This window comes from Psammomys obesus, unplaced genomic scaffold, assembly GCF_907164565.1.
Source record: "Psammomys obesus unplaced genomic scaffold, mPsaObe1.curated_primary_1811, whole genome shotgun sequence".
NCBI lineage: Eukaryota > Metazoa > Chordata > Mammalia > Rodentia > Muridae > Psammomys > Psammomys obesus.
This window is the reverse complement of record NW_026596356.1, coordinates 1005423-1027062: the sequence shown is the minus strand read 5'-3', so window position 1 is coordinate 1027062 and position 21640 is coordinate 1005423. Positions and strand designations below refer to the sequence as shown.

General features: G+C 40.3%; 1 protein-coding gene and 1 pseudogene across 1 annotated transcript; both read right to left on the bottom strand.

Moving 5' to 3' along the window:
- Positions 1-4795: 4795 nt before the first annotated feature.
- LOC129669270 (olfactory receptor 2AG1-like) lies at positions 4796-5746 on the bottom strand. Its single transcript, XM_055597433.1, has one exon. It carries the CDS (start codon positions 5744-5746, stop codon positions 4796-4798), a length of 951 nt encoding a protein of 316 aa, XP_055453408.1.
- Positions 5747-12813: 7067 nt separating this feature from the next.
- On the bottom strand, positions 12814-13763 carry LOC129669268 (olfactory receptor 2AG1-like; annotated as a pseudogene).
- Positions 13764-21640: the final 7877 nt, after the last annotated feature.

The following is a 21640-nucleotide window of genomic DNA, read 5'->3' as shown; positions in this document are numbered from 1 at the left end:
CCTCTTTTCCCAGCACCCCTTCCCCTTTCTTCTCCTTATTCCCTCCCTCCTCTTTTCCCAGCACCACCTTCCCTTTCTTCTCCTTATCCCCCTCCCTCCTCTTCAGAAAAGGAGAGCCCCCCACCAACTCACCCCATCACAAGTCACAACAAGACAGTGCTTTCTTTTCCACGGAGGCTGGAGAAGGCAGCCCAGCCAGAGGAAAGTGATCAAAAAGGAGACAACAGAGTCCATGTCAGAGACAGCCCCTCCTTTCCTTACTAGGGCACCCACATGAGGCTAAGCTACATCTGTGTTGCAGGCCTAGGTCCAGACCATTCATTGTCCTTGGTTGGTACTCCACTCTCCATATGCCCTTCTGGGCCCAGGTTACTTAACTCTGTTGACCTCTTGTGGAGTTCTTGCCCCTTCTGGGTCCTTCAATCTTACTCCCCCAACACATACACTTTTCCACAAGATTCCCCAGTGCTCAGCCTAATATTTGGCTGTGATCTCAGCATCTGTTTCGATCCAATGCAGGTGGAGCCTCTCAGAGGACATCTATGCTAGGCTCCTGTCTGCAAGTATAGCAGAGTATTGTGAATAGTGTCAAGAGTTGGCTCTCTCACATGGGGTGAGCAGAAGTGCGTGAAGAGAGGGAACAAGGTAGGAGAGGGAGTGCAGAAGGCAATGAGGGTGGAATCAGATATGGGGAGATCATGGGCAGGAGGTCATAGTCTTAGAGAGAGAGGAGAAACAGAGGATGGGGGCATTACTGAGACAAGCTGGAGACCTATGACAGGGGAGGCTCCTGTGAGGATATGGGGGAGACTTCAGCTAACACTCTTCATAGCAGGGCTCATGGAGATTGAAGAAGCAACTTTCTAGACAGACAGGACTTTTAGTGGAAGGAGGGGAACACCAAACTCCCACAAAAACTTCGACCCAAAATTTACTCTGCTTACAAGATGTGCAGGGATAGAGTTAGAGCAGAGATTGAGGGAATGTCCAATCAATGCCTGGTCCAACCTAAAAACAAAAGTAATTCCCATTATAAGTAATAAAAATCCAAGTGACAAATTCATAAATAGTTATTACCTCAAGTATAATACCACTCTCTGTGTTTTTGATCTAGAATTTGTTAACATTATAAGTAATAAGAATATGAATTATGCATATGAAAATAATACAGTTAATTATTATAGCTCACAAATTAAAAGAAGCATTTAAAGTAAAATTTAATATATGATGTTTATTGTGTTTAGGAAAGAAACTTGTATCTTACAAATATCATGAGTAGTTAGTTGATGTTGGCCTTGTTTTCTATTACCTCTGTTCATAAGAATTCACCTAAGGAAAAGATCAGTCAGCTATCCAGAGATTTAAACTTCACTAATTGCCACAAACACAAGCAAACAGCCAGATAATACATTAAATATTTATTAGTGACACAATAGTTATACAACAAAATATTCACACTATGTAATTTACTACCAAATACAACTTTCAGAGCAATTTAATCATGTATCAATTAAAATTCATGATGCAATCATTAATTTCAGATGCTTTATTGGCTCATGTTTGTGTCTGCTATCTTAATTAGTCATTATAACAGTTCTAAAAATATGTCTTTTATTACTGAGAATATAGCCTAGCTTATCATAATGAATAGCTTATATTATTTGGTTCAGAAAGCCCATGTACCATATTCAAAGTTATAGAAAAAAAAGGATGTTTTCATTGTGTAAGCTTTTCACATTCTTGGTTAGGTTTAGCCCACGTCACCGCTATTGTTCTGCTAAAAGGACACAGGGCCAGGGTCTTTAAACTGATTCCTAATGATTTTCGCTATACCTGTAGTTTATTGCATCTTTCAGCCCTTGTCAGAGAAGTTCTTGGTGCATTCGATGGCAATTAACAGAGAGACACCTAACTAGCCAAGGTGCAGAGAATAAAGTACTGCAGAGTGCCCAGCCTTAAACAGAACATCTGGATTATACTTTTTCCTCCCAGGACCCAAAGGTCATTCTGAAAAATGGGGCTGATTTCAAGAGCCAGAAGTGGCAGGTGACTCCAGGTAAACAGCCTTTCCTGGACCCAGCAGGGAAGCTGTGCATGCGACTCACAACAGCTGTGTCAGCATGCACAGGGCCTGTGCAAGCTCAAGCCGGAAGGAATCCTAGCGTGAAGGAGGCAAGTGGGCACGAATTCCAACTCCAGCTGAGAAGCTGTTGGCAATTCATAGCTCTTGAGCAATGGAGAGTCAGGTTTCAAGTGGATGGCCTCTAGCAGGTGGGCCACACCCCAGTGTTTGCCCGCAAACTCAGGAGTATGTGCGCAGCACATGTTGGGCACCATGGGTTTAAAAAGAAAAGAAGGACACAAGGTTTGGTGGGCAAGGAGGTGAGTATAATCTAAATATATGAAATTTTCAAAGCATGAAAGTTTCACATCTTAATGATGTGCCCTGTTATGTTTTCAGGGTTGCATTTATTGTGTAATAATTAAATATTACTGTGTTTTCACCTCAAATATTTATCTTTTATAGAAAATACTTTCAAAATCCCTCTTCTGGCTTTTGTAATTCGCTGACAGTCCCCCTGCTGTGCAGTAGCACTCCAGAGCCTCTTGCCACTCTCCGACCTTGATCCAGCACCTACTGATCTACCTACCTCCACCTCCCTTCCTTCACAGTCTGGATAAAACTATTGTATTGTAAATTTCTAGGAGACCAGCTTTAAAATAACATGTTTTAGTATTATAAATGAGTCAGTTGTGATGCTTTTTTATTTGGTGATAAAAAAGTTCTGGAAAGAATTAGTCAATTTCCGCAAACAGCCATACCCAGCTCTTTAGTACACAAATTAAAATTAATGAGAAAATATTGTCCCTTTTCCTATTTTTAAACTGTGTCTGTAGTTGATACAAAAATATTCATGGACATGGAGTACTGTATGATATTTTGACACATACAAACATCAAATGATGTTCCAGTCAGGTACAGGCACCAAACACAGACCCTTAGCAGTGGCTGAGATGTGTTCATGGAAAATGGAAAGGCACGGTCGTATCCCACTGCTACCTTTCATTATTCACAGGATAGACACAGATGTGTTTGCTCCTCTTCCCATCAGTACAAGCAACGAGAAGGAAAGCTATAAACACATGATCTGAGCACTGGCATTCTGAGACCATCTAGAAAGGTTGATGCTTGGAGAGGAGGATGAACATGATGCAAACTTACAACAGCTGAACACTGGGCAAAGCCGTCACTGTACATAGAATGTTTCAGCAAGTTTGGCTCTTTTGTTTTTTCACTTAAAAATTTTTGTTTTATTTTTATTAGTTACAGTTTATTCACTTTGTATCCTAGCTGTAGCCCTCTCCCCCATCCCCGCCCAATCCCACCCTCCCTCTCTCTTCTTCTCCTATGACCCTCCCCCAGTCCTATGAAAGGGGAGGTCCTCCTCCCCTTCCATCTGACCCTAGTCTATCAGGTCTCATCAGAAGTGGCTTCCTCCTAGTCCTCTGTGGCCTGGTAAGGCTGCTCCCTCCTCAGGTGGAGGTGATCAAAGAGCCAGCCCATGAGTTCGTGTCAGAAACAGATTAGACATATAATATAGGATAATCATACTAAAATATGTACACCTAAAGAAGCTAAGCAAGAAGGAGGACCCCTGGGTAAAATGATCAATCCTCATTCGGAAAGACAAATGAGATGGACATCAGAAGAGGGAGAAAACAGGGAACAGGGCAACAGCCTATCACAGAGGGCCTCTGAAAGACTCTACCCAGCAGGGCATCAAAATGTATCCTGAGATTCATAGCCAAACTTTGGGCAGAGTACAGGGAATCTTATGAGAGAAGGGGGAGATAGAAAGACCTGGAGGGAACAGGAGATCCAAAAGGAGAGCAACAGAACCAAAAAATCTGGGCACAGGGATCTTTTCTGAGACTGATTCTCCAACCAAGGACCATTCGTGGAGATAATTTAGAACCCCTGAACAGAAGTTTTTTTTTTTTCACTTTTAAAATATTACTTATTTATATTTTTTATAAATTAGTTTATTTACTTTGTATCCCAGCTGTAGCTCCCTCCGAATTCCACCCTCCTTCCCTCATTTCCTCCCATACCCCTCCCCAATTCCAATGATAGGGGTGGTCCTCCTCCCCTTCCCTCTGACTCTAGCCTATCAAGTCTCATCAGGACTGGCTGCATTGTCTTCCTCTGTGTCCTGGCAAGGCTGCTCCCCTATCAGGAGGAGGTGATCAAAGAGCCAGCCACTGAGTTCATGTCAGAGACAGTCCCTGTTCCCATTACTCAGGAACTCACTTGGAGACTGAGCTGCCATGAGCTACATCTCACATTCAGTTCTATAGTGATCATTAAAATTATATTTGAATTTAAATAACAAGATATTTTGAATAAAAACTGTGCAATTCTCATGAATCCTCTCAAATTTATATGTGAGCTTCCCACTTGAAACCATTTTCTCTGATTGTTGCTCAATATGATTTAAAGTTTATGGGTTATATCAGGTGGCAATGTCTTAGATCCTTGTAACAAGGCAACTTAATTGAAAAATGAAAACTACTTTTAAAGATAAAGAAGAATGATTTTAGAGCTGAGTGAATCTTATCTTATGAAATACCACAAGAAGGTAACACTCAAACAGTATTTACAAAGGTATGTTTGGCTCCATAGTTTAATATCAAAATGTACATTTTTATTCTCTGTGTTTTGTGATAAATATTTCAAAGTGAATGTTTCTGACTTTGAGAAGATTTGTGTATAAAAGGCAGCTATTAATGACATCTAGAAGTTAGAGTGTGTTGACAGTAACGGTTTTCCCAGGACTCTCTTCAAAGCCCCGCTGACCTCCTTATTCCTCAGGCTGTAGATTAGAGGGTTCAGGGCTGGGGTGACAATTGTGTACAAAAAAGAGAGGAAGTTTTCTTGCTGGGAACTGTGATAGGAACTAGGCAGGATGTCCATGACTGTGAGAGGCCCATAGTACATCCCAACCACAGTCAAGTGGGAAGAACAGGTGACAAGGGTTTTCTTCCTGCCCTCATTTGAGGGCACTTTGAGGACAGTGTACAGAATTAGTGTGTAGGAGGCCAGGATGGCAGCAAGAGGAGGAATAAGCAAGGCCACACCCATCAAATAAACCATGAGCTCATATGTGGAGGTGTCTGCACAGGCCAGCTTCAGCAATGGAGGGATCTCACAGAACAGGTGTCTGATCTGGCGGGATTTGCAGAATGGATACTGCATAGTGTAGACGGTATATCCTAGAGCACTGAGGGAAGCTGGAATCCAGGATATGGCCACCATGAGCCAGCAGACGGTTGGCCTCATGAAGATCATATAGTTCAATGGATGACAAATGGCCACATACCTGTCATAGGCCATAAAGGCCAGAAGGAGATCCTCTGCACTACCCAGAGCCAGTTCCAGGAACATCTGAAGGGCACAACCACCAAAAGAGATGATGTTGTCTTTGAGCAGAAAATCCATGACAGCTTTAGGGCTGATAACTGATGTGAGGAGAAGGTCCATGAGAGAGAGCTGCCCAAGCAAGAAGTACATGGGCACGTGAAGATAGACATCCATTGTGATGACCAGGATCAGCATTCCATTGCTGATTAGTGCCAACAAGTACAGGGCAGCAACTGTGGCACAGAGCAGTTCAGGAGAGCCACTGCCATCCAGAATCCCCACCAAGATGAAGCCGCTTCCCAAGGTGGAGTTCCAGAGCTCCATTCTGTGCAGTCTCTTTAGTTGCCTAGAAACAGTTGATGCAGTTTAGTCTTGCTACTATAGACCTAGTTTTGTAAAACCAGAGGCCTCTGAGGGTACGCAACATAGCTTTCATAAGATGATATTTTCCCTACTACTAAATAGCTATGGTTCTTGATTTCCAAATTTCTAGTTCTTAATTGTATCATGATAAAATTTTTGTCTAGCTGAGTGTGGTGGCACACGCTTGTAATCTCAACATTTGGAGAGGCAGATGAAGGCGAATCTCTCTATATATGCTGAGAATCATAGCCAAACTTTGGGCAGAGTGCAGGGAAATTTATGAGAGAAGGGAGAGATAGAAAGAGCTGGAAGGAACAGTTGCACCACAAGGAGAGCAACAGAACCAAAAAAATCTGAGCACAGGGCTTTTTTGTGAGACTGATACTCCAACCAAGGACCATGCATGGAGATAACCTAGAACCCCTGCACAGATGTAATCCATGGCAGCTCAGTGTCCAAGAGGGTTCCCCAGTAATAGTAACAGGGACTGTCTCTGACATGAACTCAGTGGCTGGCTCTTTGATCACCCCCACCCGAGGGGGGAACAGCCTTACCAAGCCACAGAGGAATACAATGCAGCCAGTCCTGATGAGACCTGATAGACTAGGGTCAGATGGAAGGGAGGAGACCTCCCCTATCATTGGACTAGAGGAGGGGCATGGGAAGAGGGAGGGAGGGTGTGATTTGGAGGGGATGAAGAAGGTGGCTACAGCTGGGATACAAAGTGAATAAACTGTAATCAATAAAATAAAAAATAATTCTTTTGTAATGTGGTGTTCAAAATTAAATCTGAATTCTGGCTCTCCATTTCTTTAAAGATGAAGTAATCTATATTCTAGTGTGCAGTATCTTTTATTGGTTGTTTTTGTTGTGCTGATTTTTGGTGATCAGATCTCAGCTCCCTTAGTATTGCCACCCATCTTTAAAAAAAAAAAAATGTTATGTATGCACAGAGGCAAGAAGAGGCCACCCTTTCCAGCCCTATGCATTTTCAGGTTTTTTTTCCCATTTGATATTTTTAGTTTAGTTTAATTATTACAATTTATTCACTTTGTATCCCTGCTATAGCCATTCCCCTCAGCTCTTCCCAGTCCAGCTCACTCTCCCACTTCTACCCCTATGCTCCTCACCCAATCCACTGATAGCAGAGGACCTCTTCCCCTTTTGACCCTAGCCTTTCAGTTCTCATCAGAGCTGACTGCATCATCTTCCTCTGTGGCCTGGTAAGGTTTCACCCCCCAGTGAGATGTGATCAAAGAGCCAGCCACTGAGTTCATATCAGAGCAGCCCCTGGTCCCCTTACTAGGGTACCCATTTGGCAACTGAGCAACCTATGAACTTCCTCTGAACAGGGGGTCTAGGTCCTCTCCGTGCATGGTCCGTGGTTGGAGTATCAATCTTTGCAGGAGTCCCTGGGCCCTGGTTTTTTGGCTCTCTTGATCTCCTTGTGGAGCTCCTGTCCCCTCCAGATCTTTCCATCGTCCCCTTCTTTCATAAGATTCCCTGCACTCTACCCAAAGTTTGGTTATGAGTCTCAGCATCTGCTTTGATACCCTGCAGGGTAGAGTCTTTCAGAGGCCCTCTGTGGAAGGCTCCTGTCCTGTTCCCTGTTTTCTCCCTCTTCCAATGCCCATCCCATTTGTCTTTCTAAGTGAGGATTGATCATCTTACCCTGGGTCCTCTTCCTTTCCTCTGCTTGAAGCTACCGAGGTTCTGTACCAAAAGACTATCATGTTTGTAGGCAAGATGACAGGTACAGTGAGAGCAGCAACTAACTTCAAAGATGGCTTCACTGGAGAGAAAGAAAGCATTTTAAGGGTAGGACAGTCTTTTCAAAAGATCCCAGAAAAGCTCCAGTTTCAGCCAGCAGCGAATCATAAAGTCACTCTTGCACACGTTTATGCTGCACATACTGCTCCTCTGGATTCTGTTTGTTCTTTCCGTCTGGGTCATGGGTTTTCAAGGGACATTGTCTGTACCAGCTTTACGAAACTAAAGAAAACCCTGCTGGGTAGAATCTTTCAGAGGCCCTCTGCAGTAGCCTCTTTCTGTTCACTGTTTTCTCCCTCTTCCAATGTCCATCTCATTTGCCTTTCTGAGTAAGGATTGATGATCCTCCGAGGGTCCTCCTTCTTGCTTAGATGTACAGATTTTAGTATGATTATCAGATATTATATGACTAATATCCATTTATTAGTGAGTATATACCATGTGTGTCTTTCTGCTTCTGGGATGCCTCAACTCAGGATGATCTTTTCTAATTTCCACAATTTGCCTGCAAATTTCATGACTTCCTTGTTTTTAATTGCTGAATAGTATTCCATTGTGTAAATGTATCACAGTTTCTGTATCCATTGTTCAGTTGAGGGATATCTAGGTTGTTTCAAGCTTCTGGCTATTACAAATAAAGCTGCTATGAACATGGTTGAGCAAATGTCCTTGTTGTGTACTTGAGCATGTTCGAATATATGCTTAGGAGTGGTATGGCTGGATCTTGAGGAAGCACTATTCCTAATTGTCTGAGAAAGTGCCAGATTGATTTCCAAAGTGGTTGTACAAGTTTCCATTCCCACCAGCAGTGGAGAAGGGTTGCCTTTTCTCCTCATTCTCTCCAGCATGTATTGTCACTTGAGTTTTTGATCTTAGCTATTCTGATGGGTGTAAGGTAAAATCTCAGAGTCGTTTTGATTTGTATTTCCCTGATGACTAAGGATGTTGAGCATTTCTTTAAGCATTTCTCTGCCATTCAATATTCCTCTATTGAGAATATTTTCTGTCTAGCTCTGTATCCCAGTTTTTAATTGGATTACTTGATTTGTTGTTTTGGGCAAAGTGCAGGGAAACTTATGAGAGAAGGGGGAGATAGAAAGACCTGGAGGGGACAGGAGCTCCACAAGGAGAGCAACAGAACCAAAAAAATCTGGGCATAGGGGTCTTTTCTGAGACTGATACTCTAACCAAGGACCATTCATAGAGATAACCTAGAACCCCTGCACAGATGTAGCCCATGACAACTCAGTGTCCAAGTGGGTACTCTAGTAAGGGAAACAAAGAGGAGCTGTCTCTGACATGAACTGATTGGCCTGCTCTTTGATCACTTCCCCCTGAGGGAGGGGCAGCCTTAGTAGGCCACAGCAGAAGGCAATGCAGACAGTCCTGATGAGACCTGATGAGCTAGGGTCAGAGGGAAGGGGAGGAGGACGTCCCCTATCAGTGGACTGGGGAAGGAGCATGGGAGGACAAGAAGGATGGAGGATGGGATTGGGAGGGGACAAGGGAAGAGACTACAGCTTGGATACAAAGTGAATAAATTGTAATAAATAAAAAATAAATTAAAAAATAAAAATAAAAATAACCTCAAAAAATAAATAAATTAAACAATATTTATAAGAACCATATTTTTTTTCTAAAGAGATAATGGTAAGTTATTTCCTAGCAGTAAAATATTATTAGAAGAAAACATGACTATCTTGCAGTATATAGATTTTTTTCTAGTTTTTAATTTTTACTACTTTTTATAAGTTAAAAAATATTTATTTATTCAATTTAAATCATGATCATAGCTCCCTTTCTACTCTCCTCCTGGTCCTATCCTCCCTTCCTCTTCCTCCATTTCCCCTCCCCTAATCCTCAGAACAGGGGAGCCTCCCTCACCTACCCCCCACCTCATCATTTCTCATCAGCACATCTTCCAATGTGGCCTGGTGAGGCAGCCTCACCAGGGAAAAGAGATCAAAAAGCTGGCAACAAAGTCCATAGCAGAGATTGCTCCTGCTCCCCTTATTAGGAAACCCACATGAATCCTGCTATGTTCATCAGCTACCATCTGTGTAGAAGGCTAGGTCCAGTCTATGCATGGTCCTTATTGGTGCTTTAATCTCCAGAAGCCCCTCTGGTTCCTTGTTAGTTGGCTCTGTTGCTCTTCCTGTGCAGCTACTGTCACTGCTTGGTCCTTTTATCCTCCCCTGCCACTCCCCATCCCCACTTTCCAACAAGACTCCCTATGCTTTGTCCAATGTTTGGCTGTGAGTCTCAACATCTGCTTTGAGCCATTGCTGGGTGGAGCCTCTCAGAGAACAGCTATGCCAGGCTGTTTTCTGCCAGGACAGCAGAATATTGTTAATAGTGTCCGGTTGGCTCTCTCCCATGTGGTGGGTCTCAGGTTGGGTCATGCAGTGGTTGGACATTCCCTCAATCTCTGCTCCAACTTTACATCTGAACATCTTTTAGCAGGGTAAATTTGGGGTCAACATATTTGTGGGTGGGTTGGTTTTCCCTTCTCTTCACTAGGAGGCCTATTCAGAAAGAGGGTGTCCTCTTTGGTCACCATGATCACTGCTATGAGGAGTCTCAGCTACAGTCGCCTCAGATCCTCCCAGAAGCTTACCCTGTCTTAGGAATTTCATGCATTCATTGTATCCCCTATTCCCCTCCCTCCAAACCCTCCACTACTCAGTGCATTGCTTTTCCCTTCCCAGTTTATCCACTCTTCTTTAATCAGATGCATCCATCTAGTGTTTCCTGTATGTGCGTGGGTATAGAACAACATAAATGGGCTGTATCTATAAAGAAAATTTTCTGTTAAAATTTCCATCATATATTTTAATGTCAAATAATAAATTGAAACAGAAATTATCACCAAAATTATAATAACCATAGTATCTACTTCCTCAATCTTGAAATTGTAAAAAAAAAAATTACAAGAAAAATATGAACTATGCAAATCAAATGATATAGGGTTGTTACTAATAAATTAATGCAACTTTAATGTGCAATATGCAAAATGTTCAACATTTTCATTAAAATGTTTTTTATTCAATTCCAAGACTATTCAGTTGCTTTTGATCCTGATTTATATAACTATTCATGAGACATTTCCTAAGGGAAAAGATTAATCACATATATGAGAGTTCGCCATTGCTAATTAACATAAACACATACAAACACATGCATAAATCATCATTTATTTGACAGTGATGAAATAGCTAGTTGCATTAAAGCACCCATGTGCTGTCATACTACTCACAATTGCTAGGGCACTTTTCCTCATAATAGATGTAGAATTTAATCATTTATTACACATGCCTTGCTCCATCTGTTTATATTTACTATATTGCTTAATGTTCACAACATGGTGAGCGAGGTCTTTTTCTTACTGGAGATTCATAGTTTACATATGTTTTTGTTGTTGTTGTTGTTTCAAAAAAAGTCCAAGTTCAAAGCTATACGAGAAGTTGGGCTTCATTTAATTCCAACTTCTGTGTTCTGGCAGCTCCCCAGAGGCCCTTTACCAGCTCTCTGTATCACCACCATAGAACACAGAGCCTCTACTCTGTACCACCAGGTGAAGAAACTTCTACAAGAACATAACAACTTAGTAAAGTGATTGCCGGCATCAAAAATGGAGAGAAATTAATCTAAATGAATGTGAGATTTTACTCACACTACTTACTTCTAGTATACTTATATTTATTTTCTCTAAAAACATATTTTATTTAAACTGTTACATAAAAGGCAAACCCACATTTATATCTTAATGATATACCAAGTTAAGTTTCTGTATGTGTTTGCACCGTATATTTGAATTATGTAAAAGGTATTTATCTTCTCAAATATCTATTGATTCTCTATGATGAAAACTTTCAAAATATTTTCTTCTGGCTTTTGGAACACATAGTCTATAGTGAGCTTGCTATTCAATGCATAACTCTATTCCACTATCCAGCTGTGGCTCAGTACCCACTGATCAATGGTTCCCTGTTTCTCTCCCTCGACTACAACAACTTTACCCAGCCTCTTTTATGCACTGTTCTATTTTCAGTTTCTATGAACCCAAATTAATAAGAACTTTGTTTAGTGCCATAAATGAAAGAATCATAATAATAGTTTCTTTTTGTTAAAACAAGCAGGAAATAATCAATTTCTACAGACAATACCAATCCCCTGTAGATTTAAGTTAACAAGAAAATCACATTGTCCCTTTCCCCTATTTTTCAATTTTTAATTTATTTTTCCCTTCAAATTCTTTATTGATCTATTCCTAGGGTTTTTTTTGAGGAAACTCAGACTGATTTCTAAAGCAGCAATGATTCTTTATACTCCCACCAACAGCATGCCAGCCAGTGTGTTCCTCTCCCCATATCCATGTGAGCATGTGCTGTCAACTGTAGTATTGATGACAGTCCTGTCTAGTGTTTCAGTCCACTGTCTAGAGTTTCAGTTCAATACAAAATCCGTAAGAGTGTGCACATAGAGTACCATAGATATTTTGAACACATGTATATATTGTGAAATATTCATGTCTAGACAAATAGTAAACATGGATTGTTTATGATTGTTGAGATGTTTTAATGCATTAGGAAAAATGGACAAGTGTGGTCTCATCCTATTGTCTGCTGTTATTATATACAGATTAGAATGGTAAGTGTTCATTTCGATTCCCATAACTGAAAACGGAAGGAAAAATGGAAAAGAAAAGAAAAATAAGGGAAATTGCAGAACATACACAGAGAACACACAAACAGAGAGAGAGGAGAGAGATTGGACCATGCTGTCTGTCAGGACATCCATAAATGTAGTTGCTTAGGAAGAAAGAAAGAATGAACATGATGCAAACTTGTTAAGCAAAATATCCACTGTCAATATTACATCTTTGGGCCAAGATTTATGCAAATATGAAGAATCCTCTCCAATCAATATGTGAGTTATCACTTGAGCCTAATCTGGTTTTTGGTTCAATAAGGACTTAAAATCTTAGGGGTCATGTTCAGGTGGTAAGGCCAGCTTGAAACTCTAAAACAAGCATTGGGAAATGATGTCTAACTTTTAAAGTAGTTTCACATAGTGTGAACTTTATTTAATAGAGTACATCATAATATTTAGTGTATTTTAATAGGTTATTGTATCTCATTCTTATGTATAAAAAACACATTTTTACTCTCTTAATTTTACCAGTAGTATTTAATTCATAGTAGAAATATTATTTTAGGTCGAATATGCATTAGAATGCAGCTAGATATTAGAACTATCTAGAATGTAGACTGAACTGACAACAACCTTTCCCCAAGACTCTCTTCAAAGCCCCAGTGACCTCCTTATTCCTCAGGCTGTAGATGAGGGGATTCAGAGCTGGAGTGAAAACTGTGTAGAAAACGGAGCTGATATTGTCTTGCTTGGGGCTGTGGAAGGCACTGGGCAGGATATACATGACCATGGCACCCCCATACCACATGCCAACCACAGTCAGATGGGAAGAGCAGGTGACAAGGGCTTTCTTCCTGCCCTCATTTGAGGGCATGTGGAGCACAGTGAACAGAATTACTGAGTAGGAGGCCAGGATGGCAGCAAGAGGGGGAATGAGCAAGGTCACACCCATCAAATAAACCATGAGCTCATATGTGGATGTGTCTGCACAAGCCAGCTTCAGCAGTGGAGGGATCTCACAGAACAGGTGTCTGATCTGGCGGGATTTGCAGAAGGGATATTGCATGGTGTAGATGCTATATCCTAGAGCACTGAGGGATGCCAGGATCCAGGATGTGGCTATCATGAGCCAGCAGACTTTGTGACCCATTAGGATTGTGTAGTTCAGAGGTTGACAAATGGCTACATACCTGTCATAGGCCATAAAGGTCAGAAGAAGGTCCTCTGCAGTACCCAGTGTCAGTGCCAGGAACATCTGAAGGGCACAGCCCACAAAAGAGATGGTGTTGTCTCTTAGCAAAAAATCTATAACAGCCTTGGGAATGATAACTGATGTGAGCAGGAGGTCCATGAGAGAGAGCTGCCCGAGTAGGAGATACATGGGCACGTGGAGTCGGGCATCCATGGTGATGACCAGGAGCAGCAGTCCATTGCTGGTCAGAGCTAAAAAGTACAGGGCTGTGATAGTGGCACAGAGCAGTTCAGGAGAGCCACTGTCATCCAGAATCCCCACCAAGATGAAGTCATTTCCCAAAGTGGAGTTGCAGAGCTCCATTCTCTTTTGTCTCTTTACCTCTGTAGAAAGCATATGGTTCAGTGAAATTTTGCTAATACAAACTCAAATAGTCAATTATCACATTGATAGCCCCTTGTGTTACCTAGAATTACTTCAACAATATAGGATTTTTCAAAAAAGTTTTACTTCTTGGTTTATACCCCCCCCCTCTCTCTGTATCTATCTATCTTCTTACTTTAATCACCTAAAGGATCCATCTATGTACAGAATAGGAAGTATGGGAAAGATAGAAAGTCAACTCATAAAGTAGTACCTAGGATACTAAACTTAGAACATCTTTCCAGAAAGTAAGGTCTTTCTTAAGATCAAAGAAATAGCCTAACATGTATCATTATAGCATAAAGCTTAGAAAATGGCCTTAAATATTTCAGTTAGTTTTCCAAATAGAAATGCTTAGAATTTCTATTAAACTCTAAGCTGATTTCAATGAAGTACTGCTATTGAGTTTTATTCCACATTTCACTTTTTAAGGATTTTTTTTAATGTGTAGGGGACTAGAGATATGATCAGCTGTTTAAAACTGGGCTTCTACAAATTATTCAGCCCTGACATGGTATGAGAATATTAACATTTCATTAGTTTCCACTGGTTTCTCTCTGGGCCATTAGTATGGTCAGAAAATAGTAAACAAATATCACTTTGAATTGGATGGTTCTTGAGGGTTTCATTATCTAAATTCAGCAACACCCACAAGGTCTAAAGACCTATATGAGAAAGGAAGTATTCATCTAGACCATAACACAGAATCTTTGTCAATTCCAGTTGCTTCTATCTTCTATGTTTTAGTTCCAAATAGTAGTTTTTATAGTGAATTTTGTTTTTTCAACAATTTCATACATGTCTATGACTTCTTCTACTCACTATCTTCCCTCCTCTAATTCCCAATGGCTGTTTTCCTCTTTAATATTCAAAAAAGTAGATATAAAGGAAACAGAGATCAAGGACCTAGAAATCTGATTCTGTAGCTGCTCACCTTAGGATTTGCTTTGAACTGGTTTTTGGCTCAACATGTCCATAGACTGGCTATACAGTTCATTAAAGGGGAGACATACCTTACCTCAGGTTGTAAAATCCTAGCCGCCTGACCTCCTCTGCTTCCTCTGGGCTGCTTGAAGATTGAAGATACTGCACTATAGCTGAGGAGAGCAGATGTAGTTTAATCCAACAGCAGTTAATTGATTTGTTTTGCTAAGTTGCTGCAGTGTGTCAAGCCAGGCACCTTATGTGTTTCAGTAGATTCCTATGAAGTAAGATGATAGTTTTTCTATTATAAGATAAAAAAAAGAAGGAAGTTGTAGAAACTGCTTCCTCTTTGCTTGCGGCAGAAAGTGAGTCCCAGTAGCTTTTTGTCAGTTTCTAGGTAGCTCTTGGGCTGGATGCTTGGTTTTCTTCACCCCTGCTTCCATCTCTGGAAAGAGACAAAAGCTGCATGAAATAAATAAAAATTAGAAGGGGTATCTAAGGCTCTGTGCTCTCACCTGAATGTCCCGAGGGTCAGGTGTAAGCCAGGGCCTTATCCAGAAACAAGCCACTTTGTCTTCTGATCCCACAACCTCTCTGTTTTTCTCTATGCGTAGCTTCAGAGAGACTTATTTCCCAGCTGAAAAAGTCTCCCTTGGAAATGTTGGTCTGGAAAATAGTAAATTAAGGAATCCTCTTTGGTATGTACCCTGGCTTCCTTTTCCTTCAAGCATCTGTAATTTAATGAGATATTAAAGCTCTAAGTTTGTTCATCTCTGAAATTCAGGACCAAACTACCTTAAGCTCCAACATGCTGAGATGATAGGAAATTATCACCTAGTTTGATAGAAACTTACTGTCCAGTTTTCCCAGAGTTTTGTGTAATCCTTGAAGACATATTGAAAATCCATATTACTTTTTTAAAAACTTGTTAATTTTTTCACACATTTTTGACCTTATTCTTTCCCCTCTCAACTCCTTCTAAATCCTCTCCACCTCACTATCCACCCAACTTCATGCTTCCTTCTCTCACTCTTTCCAAACCACTCCCCCAAAACAAAAATAAATAAAAAATTAAAACAATGAGACAAAAATATTTAACATGGAAAAATTAAACTGATGTGCAGCTAAAAGCTCTATCCCTACTGACTAGTGTTCATGGTACTGGAAAGCACTTTGCATTCCACTTGAGGGAAGAAGTAATCATCATCATCACCATATCACCAGCTACAAAACCTGTGACATAAGTGTCCGGTACAATAGTGGCAGAAATGTTATGGGAGTAACCAAGTGCTCTTTTAAAAATTGAATTTAAGCTCTATTCCATGAGATGGAACCCGTATCGGACACTGCTAAAGTGGCCAAGAGCCTTCGACTGGATAAGCCATGGGTACTAGGAGAAAATCTGTTACTGTTATTTGACAGCCCATTTTTAATAATTCTAACTAAACAAACCTGCAGCAATTTCTGGTCTGGTCAGACTATAACCCAAGGAAGAGAGTGAGTATAGCAGAGTTTCTGCAGTTGCTCCCTTTATTTCTGTAGACTCCCTTTATTTCAATTAGACTATTTCTAATTCCACATGGCTGTTTTGTGTGGAATCTGTAGATGTGAGATCGCCCTTTCATTGACCAAGTAAAGCTTGTTTGTGTGTTCATGTCTTGGTGCTACTGCTGTCTACCATCAGTGATGGTTAAAGAAAAAGAGATCAATTTTTCAATATTAAGCAGGAAATTAAAAGAAATTCACACATTTAGAGTTACAGAAGTTTAATATTCATTAAAATAGTTCACTGTTCCTGTTTATATGAGTTATCCATGATGTAAATATACTTGAATAAGAAAATAGCAGTAATAAACCAAGAAAGTATGTGTCAAAGTGCTGAGGAAATAAAACTCTACACCTAGACCATATGTGCACAGATGCACTGTCATAAATGAATGAAACATGAAGAATTGATCTCCAAAGCACCTAATAAAATACTTTCAGAAGAAGAAAAACAATTGTTAGATAATGTAATGAAAGGAAGTCTCGGTAAATTCAAAGTCTTATTCAGTGAGTAGGCAGAATTAATTCTAAAAGTTCAGAAACATTTATATTATTAAATATGTTAAACTTACAAAAATGATAACACCAGATATGGTTTTCATTAACATTCTTGATGAAATTTCAGAAGCAGAGTCTTTTTAAAGGCTCCACTTTTATTCATTAAAATGATCATTTCTCCTTTTCCTTTTTAAATAGGAAAAAAATAACACAATGAAATCAATATTTCATAGTATATAGCTTTGCAAGTTTTGACAAACCAACAAATTCATATTATAAACAGAAAACCTAAACCACCTACAAAGCTGTGCCACGTTCCCTAGTGCCCATCTGTAATCATTTTGTCTCCTCACACAACATCCACACCAAGTGGCTAATCTGTTTCATAACTATTATATCACTGAAGAATTCAGAAGAAAAAATTCTGAATTCTAGAACTGAATTAAGATGAATACACAAAATGCCTACATTTATAGGACACAATAAAAGCAGTCCTAAGACTAAAGTGGTTATTTAGAGTGAAGGGACAACACAGAGCTCTGATTTTAATAATTTGGTATTGACAATATTTGAAATTTATGTTTCTAAGTCAGTAGCTAAGCTTTTTTATTCAAAGTATTTAGCTGTTTCAGCTAAAACTGCCATTACTCATTTCTTTTATTAATTTAAAATTTTATTTTATTTTTATTATTTACAGTTTATTCAGTTTGTATCCCAGCTGTAGCCTCTTTCCTATCCCCTCCCAATCCAACCCTCCTTCTTCTCCTATGCCCACCCCCCAGTCCAATGATAGGGGAGGTCCTCTTCCCCTTCCATCTGACCCTAGTCTATCAGGTCTCATCAGGCCTGCCTGCATTGTCTTCCTCTGTGGGCTGGTAAGAATGCTCCCAACTAAAGTGGAAGTGATCAAAGAGCCAGCCACTGAGTTCATGTCAGAGATGGTCCCTATTCCTCAATAATTTCAAATGCTTCCATATATTTTGAATTTTTACCATGTATATTTGCTACACTTGCTTCATTAAAATTTAATGGTTGTTTTTTTAAATTTTTAAGCTTTTATTAATTACACTTTATTCACTTTGTATCCCCCCATAAGCTCCCCTCCTCCCCTCCTAATCCCACCTTCCCTCCCCACTCTACATGCATGCCCCTCCCCAAGTCCACTGATAGGGGAGGTCTCCCTCTCCTTCCTTCTGATCTTAGTCTATCATATCACATCAGGAGTGGCTGTATTGTCATCTTCTATGGCCTGGTAAGGTTGCTACCCATTCAGGGGAAGGTGATCAGAGAGCAGGCCAATCAGATTATGTCAGAGGCAGTCCCTCTTCCCATTACTATGGAACCCACTTAGACACTGAACTGCCATGGGCTACATCTGTGCAGAGGTTCTAGGTTATCTCCATGCATGGTACTTGGTTAGAGTATGAGTCTCTGGAAAGATCCCTGTGTTCAAATTTTCTGGTTCTGTTGATCTCCTTGTGGAGTTCCTGTCCTCTCTAGATCTTACTATTTCCCACCTCTTTCATAAGATTCCATGCACTCTGCCCAACACTTGGCCATAAGTCTTAGCATTTGCTTTGATAGTCTGCAGGGCAGAGTCTTTCAGAGGCCTTCTGTGGCAGGTTCCTAACTTGTTTCCTGTTTTCTTCTTCTGATGTCCATCCTTTTTGCCTTTTGGGATGGGAATTGAACATTTTAGTCAGGGTCCTCCCTCTTGATTAGTTTCTTTAGATGTACAGATTCTAGTAGGTTTATCCTATGTTATATGTCTATATGAGTGAGTATATACCATGTGTGTCTTTCTGCTTCTGGAACAGCTCATTCTGGAAAGGATGATCCTTTCCAGTTCCTACCATTTACCTGCAAATTTCATGATTTCCTTGTTTTTCATTGCTGAGTAATATTCCATTGTGTAGATGTACCACAATTTCTGTATCCATTCTTCAGTTGAGGGGCATCTGGGTTGTTTCCAGCTTCTGGCTATTACAAATAAAGCCACTACAAATATGGTTGAGCAAATGTCCTTATTGTGTACTTGAGCCTCTTTTGGATATATGACTAGGAGTGATATAGCTGGATCTTGAGAAAGTGCTATTCCTAGTTGTCTGAGAATGTGCCAGATTGATTTCCAGAATGGTTGTACAAGTTTAAATCAATCCAGTGGGAATGGTTTTTGTTTTAACTACAATTTCCATTTTAAAATGTTCTTGGTCCACAAGGAGAGCAACAGAACAAGAAAATTTGAACACAGGGAACTTCCCAGAGACTCATACTCCAACCAAGGACTATTCATGGAGATAACCTAGAACCCTGACAATGCAGCCACTTCTGATGAGAACTGATAGACTAAGATCAGAAAGAAGGAGAGGAGGACCTCCCCAATCAGTGAACATGGGGAGGGGCATGCATGCAGAAAAGAGGGGGGAGGGTGGAACCGGGAGGGGAGGAGGGAGGGGCTTATGGGGGGATACAAAATGAATAAAGTGTAATTAATAAAAGTTAAAAAAATTTTCTTGGTTGTTGATAGTTTTTGAACTTTTCAAAATGTCAAACATTTCTTCATAAAATTTGAAGGCAGTTAGATTATTTATTAGATTATTTTACAACTAGAAATCAAGCATTTTGCTGTTTTCTGGTGTGTGTGTGTGTGTGTGTGTGTGTGTGTGTGTGTGTGTGTGTGTGTGTTCAGTCATAGGCAATTTTATACTGGTAAATTGTGATGGTTTGGGCTGATGTACAAATGAGTGCGGGAATGAGGACATCAAGAGCAATTGAATAAGAATCTGTTGCACAGAAGAATGTATGGTAGGACAGGTTTGTTGAGGCAGTTTGACAAAGAGGAAAAAACAATGCTCATACTTAAGGTTTAATTTCTTCAATAACATGGATGGTGGTATTTATTAAATAGAATAATGTGGAAAACATAACATTCCTTGTCCTAATGAAGTAATGGTTGAGGAGTATATGGTAGACAGTAAAGAAGAGAAAGCAGAAAGGTTTAAGTTAGGAAATTGGGACAGGATTTGCTCATGAACACATGTGGAAAAGTAACATTATCTGATTTATATTTGCAGAGTATCGGACAAGATTAGCAGGGAAAACAGTCAAAGTATGTCTTTGGTCATCCTTGTACTTCCTATTAGACATGAAACACATGAGCCTGATTTATGCATGTGTTCAGCCCTTTGTGTCAAGAACATGCAAATGACATTTGGTCTTTGAAAGCAGCATAATTTGGGAGAGATCAGCAAAACTGAAAGCTGGAGTGTCAGTGGAGTTTAGCTATTGACAGGCAGTTGTTATACTAGAAGTCTGTGTGAGCTGTGCACATAAAGATGCAGGTAGGAGAGTGGGGTCTGTAGCTGACTGTTTGGTTCTATATGGAATTTTAGACAAGTTCAAGATGTTGACTATTTATTTGTTAAATGATGATTTGAAAAGGTTTGAGGAACATAATGGTATACATTGCTTTGATGGAGAAAGCAGAATACCATAAAAACGCTCAAGTTTATAAATAAGTTGCATACACTCATGCTGAAGGGATTTAACATTGCAGATAGTATGATTAAATATCTGTCATAAATGGCGAAGAGGATAAAGATACTGAAACTGAGCAGGCAGTCTTGTATAAGCTAGTTGGGCTTTTTGCTCAGTAGGTAATCTAATAGAACACAAACTGAAAAAGCAAGAATAAGAAAGAAAGCTGCTATTCAGAGAAATATGAAATCTTGTGAAAGAAGTGGGAAATAGTAAGATGTGGAGAGGGCAGGAATTCCACAAGGAGAGCAACAGAACCAGAAAATTTGAACACAGGGGTCTTCCCAGAGACTCATACTCCAACCAAGTACCATGCATGGAGATAACCTAGAACCCCTGCACAGATGTAGCCCATGGCAGTTCAGTGTCCAAGTGGGTTACATAGTAATGGGACTGCCTCTGACATAATCTGATTGGCCTGCTCTTTGATCACCTCCCCCAGAGTGGGGAACAGCCTTACCAGGCCATAGAAGATGATAATGCAGCCACTCCTGATGAGATTTGATAGACTAAGTTTAGAAGGAAGGAAAGGGGGACCTCTCCTATCAGTAGATTTGGGGAAGAGCATGCGTGAAAAGGGGAGAGGGAAGGTGGGATTAGGAGGGGAGGAGGGTGGGGTTTATGGGGGATACAAAGTGAATAAAGTTAAAAAGCCCAGTGCTAGGAACGGATTGCCTTGTTTGGCCAGAAAATTCACATAGATCCCCAAATATTGCTTGCTATTGCCCTTGGTCTTGGTTACCCCAACTGATGGCAACCTATTGATGGCAACAATAGGTTCCAAAGAAACCACATGCTTGAATGGTAGATCATGAAAATGTCAAACTGGTATTGAACTGGAAGCTTCTCCATTTTGCCTAGTTTTATTAGTGACAGAGTGGTAAAAGAGGAAGAAAGGAATTCTCAGCCCAACCCTACCTTAGGCCTTGTGAACCACAGCAGTGACCTGCCTGGTGAGACCATGCCCACTCGTGCAATAGTGGTGTGAAAGTCTATAGACTAACCAACAACTTTTGGATTGGATTTACGTCTTACTCTACCAAACTCAACACATATCTGGCACAGCTATTTGGACCAAGAATCTGTAGCTAGATGGCTCATAGGAAAGTAAGTTATAAGAAAACTTACTACTATCATTCTGCTAAAGAGACAGTATTAAACCATTAAACTGACTTATCTTTATATATGCCTATATACATATATACATCTATAACCAGGTTAATGGAGATGCATATCTACACAAGTGCATCTCTCTAGCCTCACCAGAGAAGCTTCTTTTGCAATAGATGGCAATTAACACAGAGACCCACATT

Bases quoted from the DNA above. Each gene is read 5' to 3' on its own strand.
- LOC129669270 (XM_055597433.1), bottom strand. From the start codon at position 5,746: ATGGAGCTCTGGAACTCCACCTTGGGAAGCGGCTTCATCTTGGTGGGG.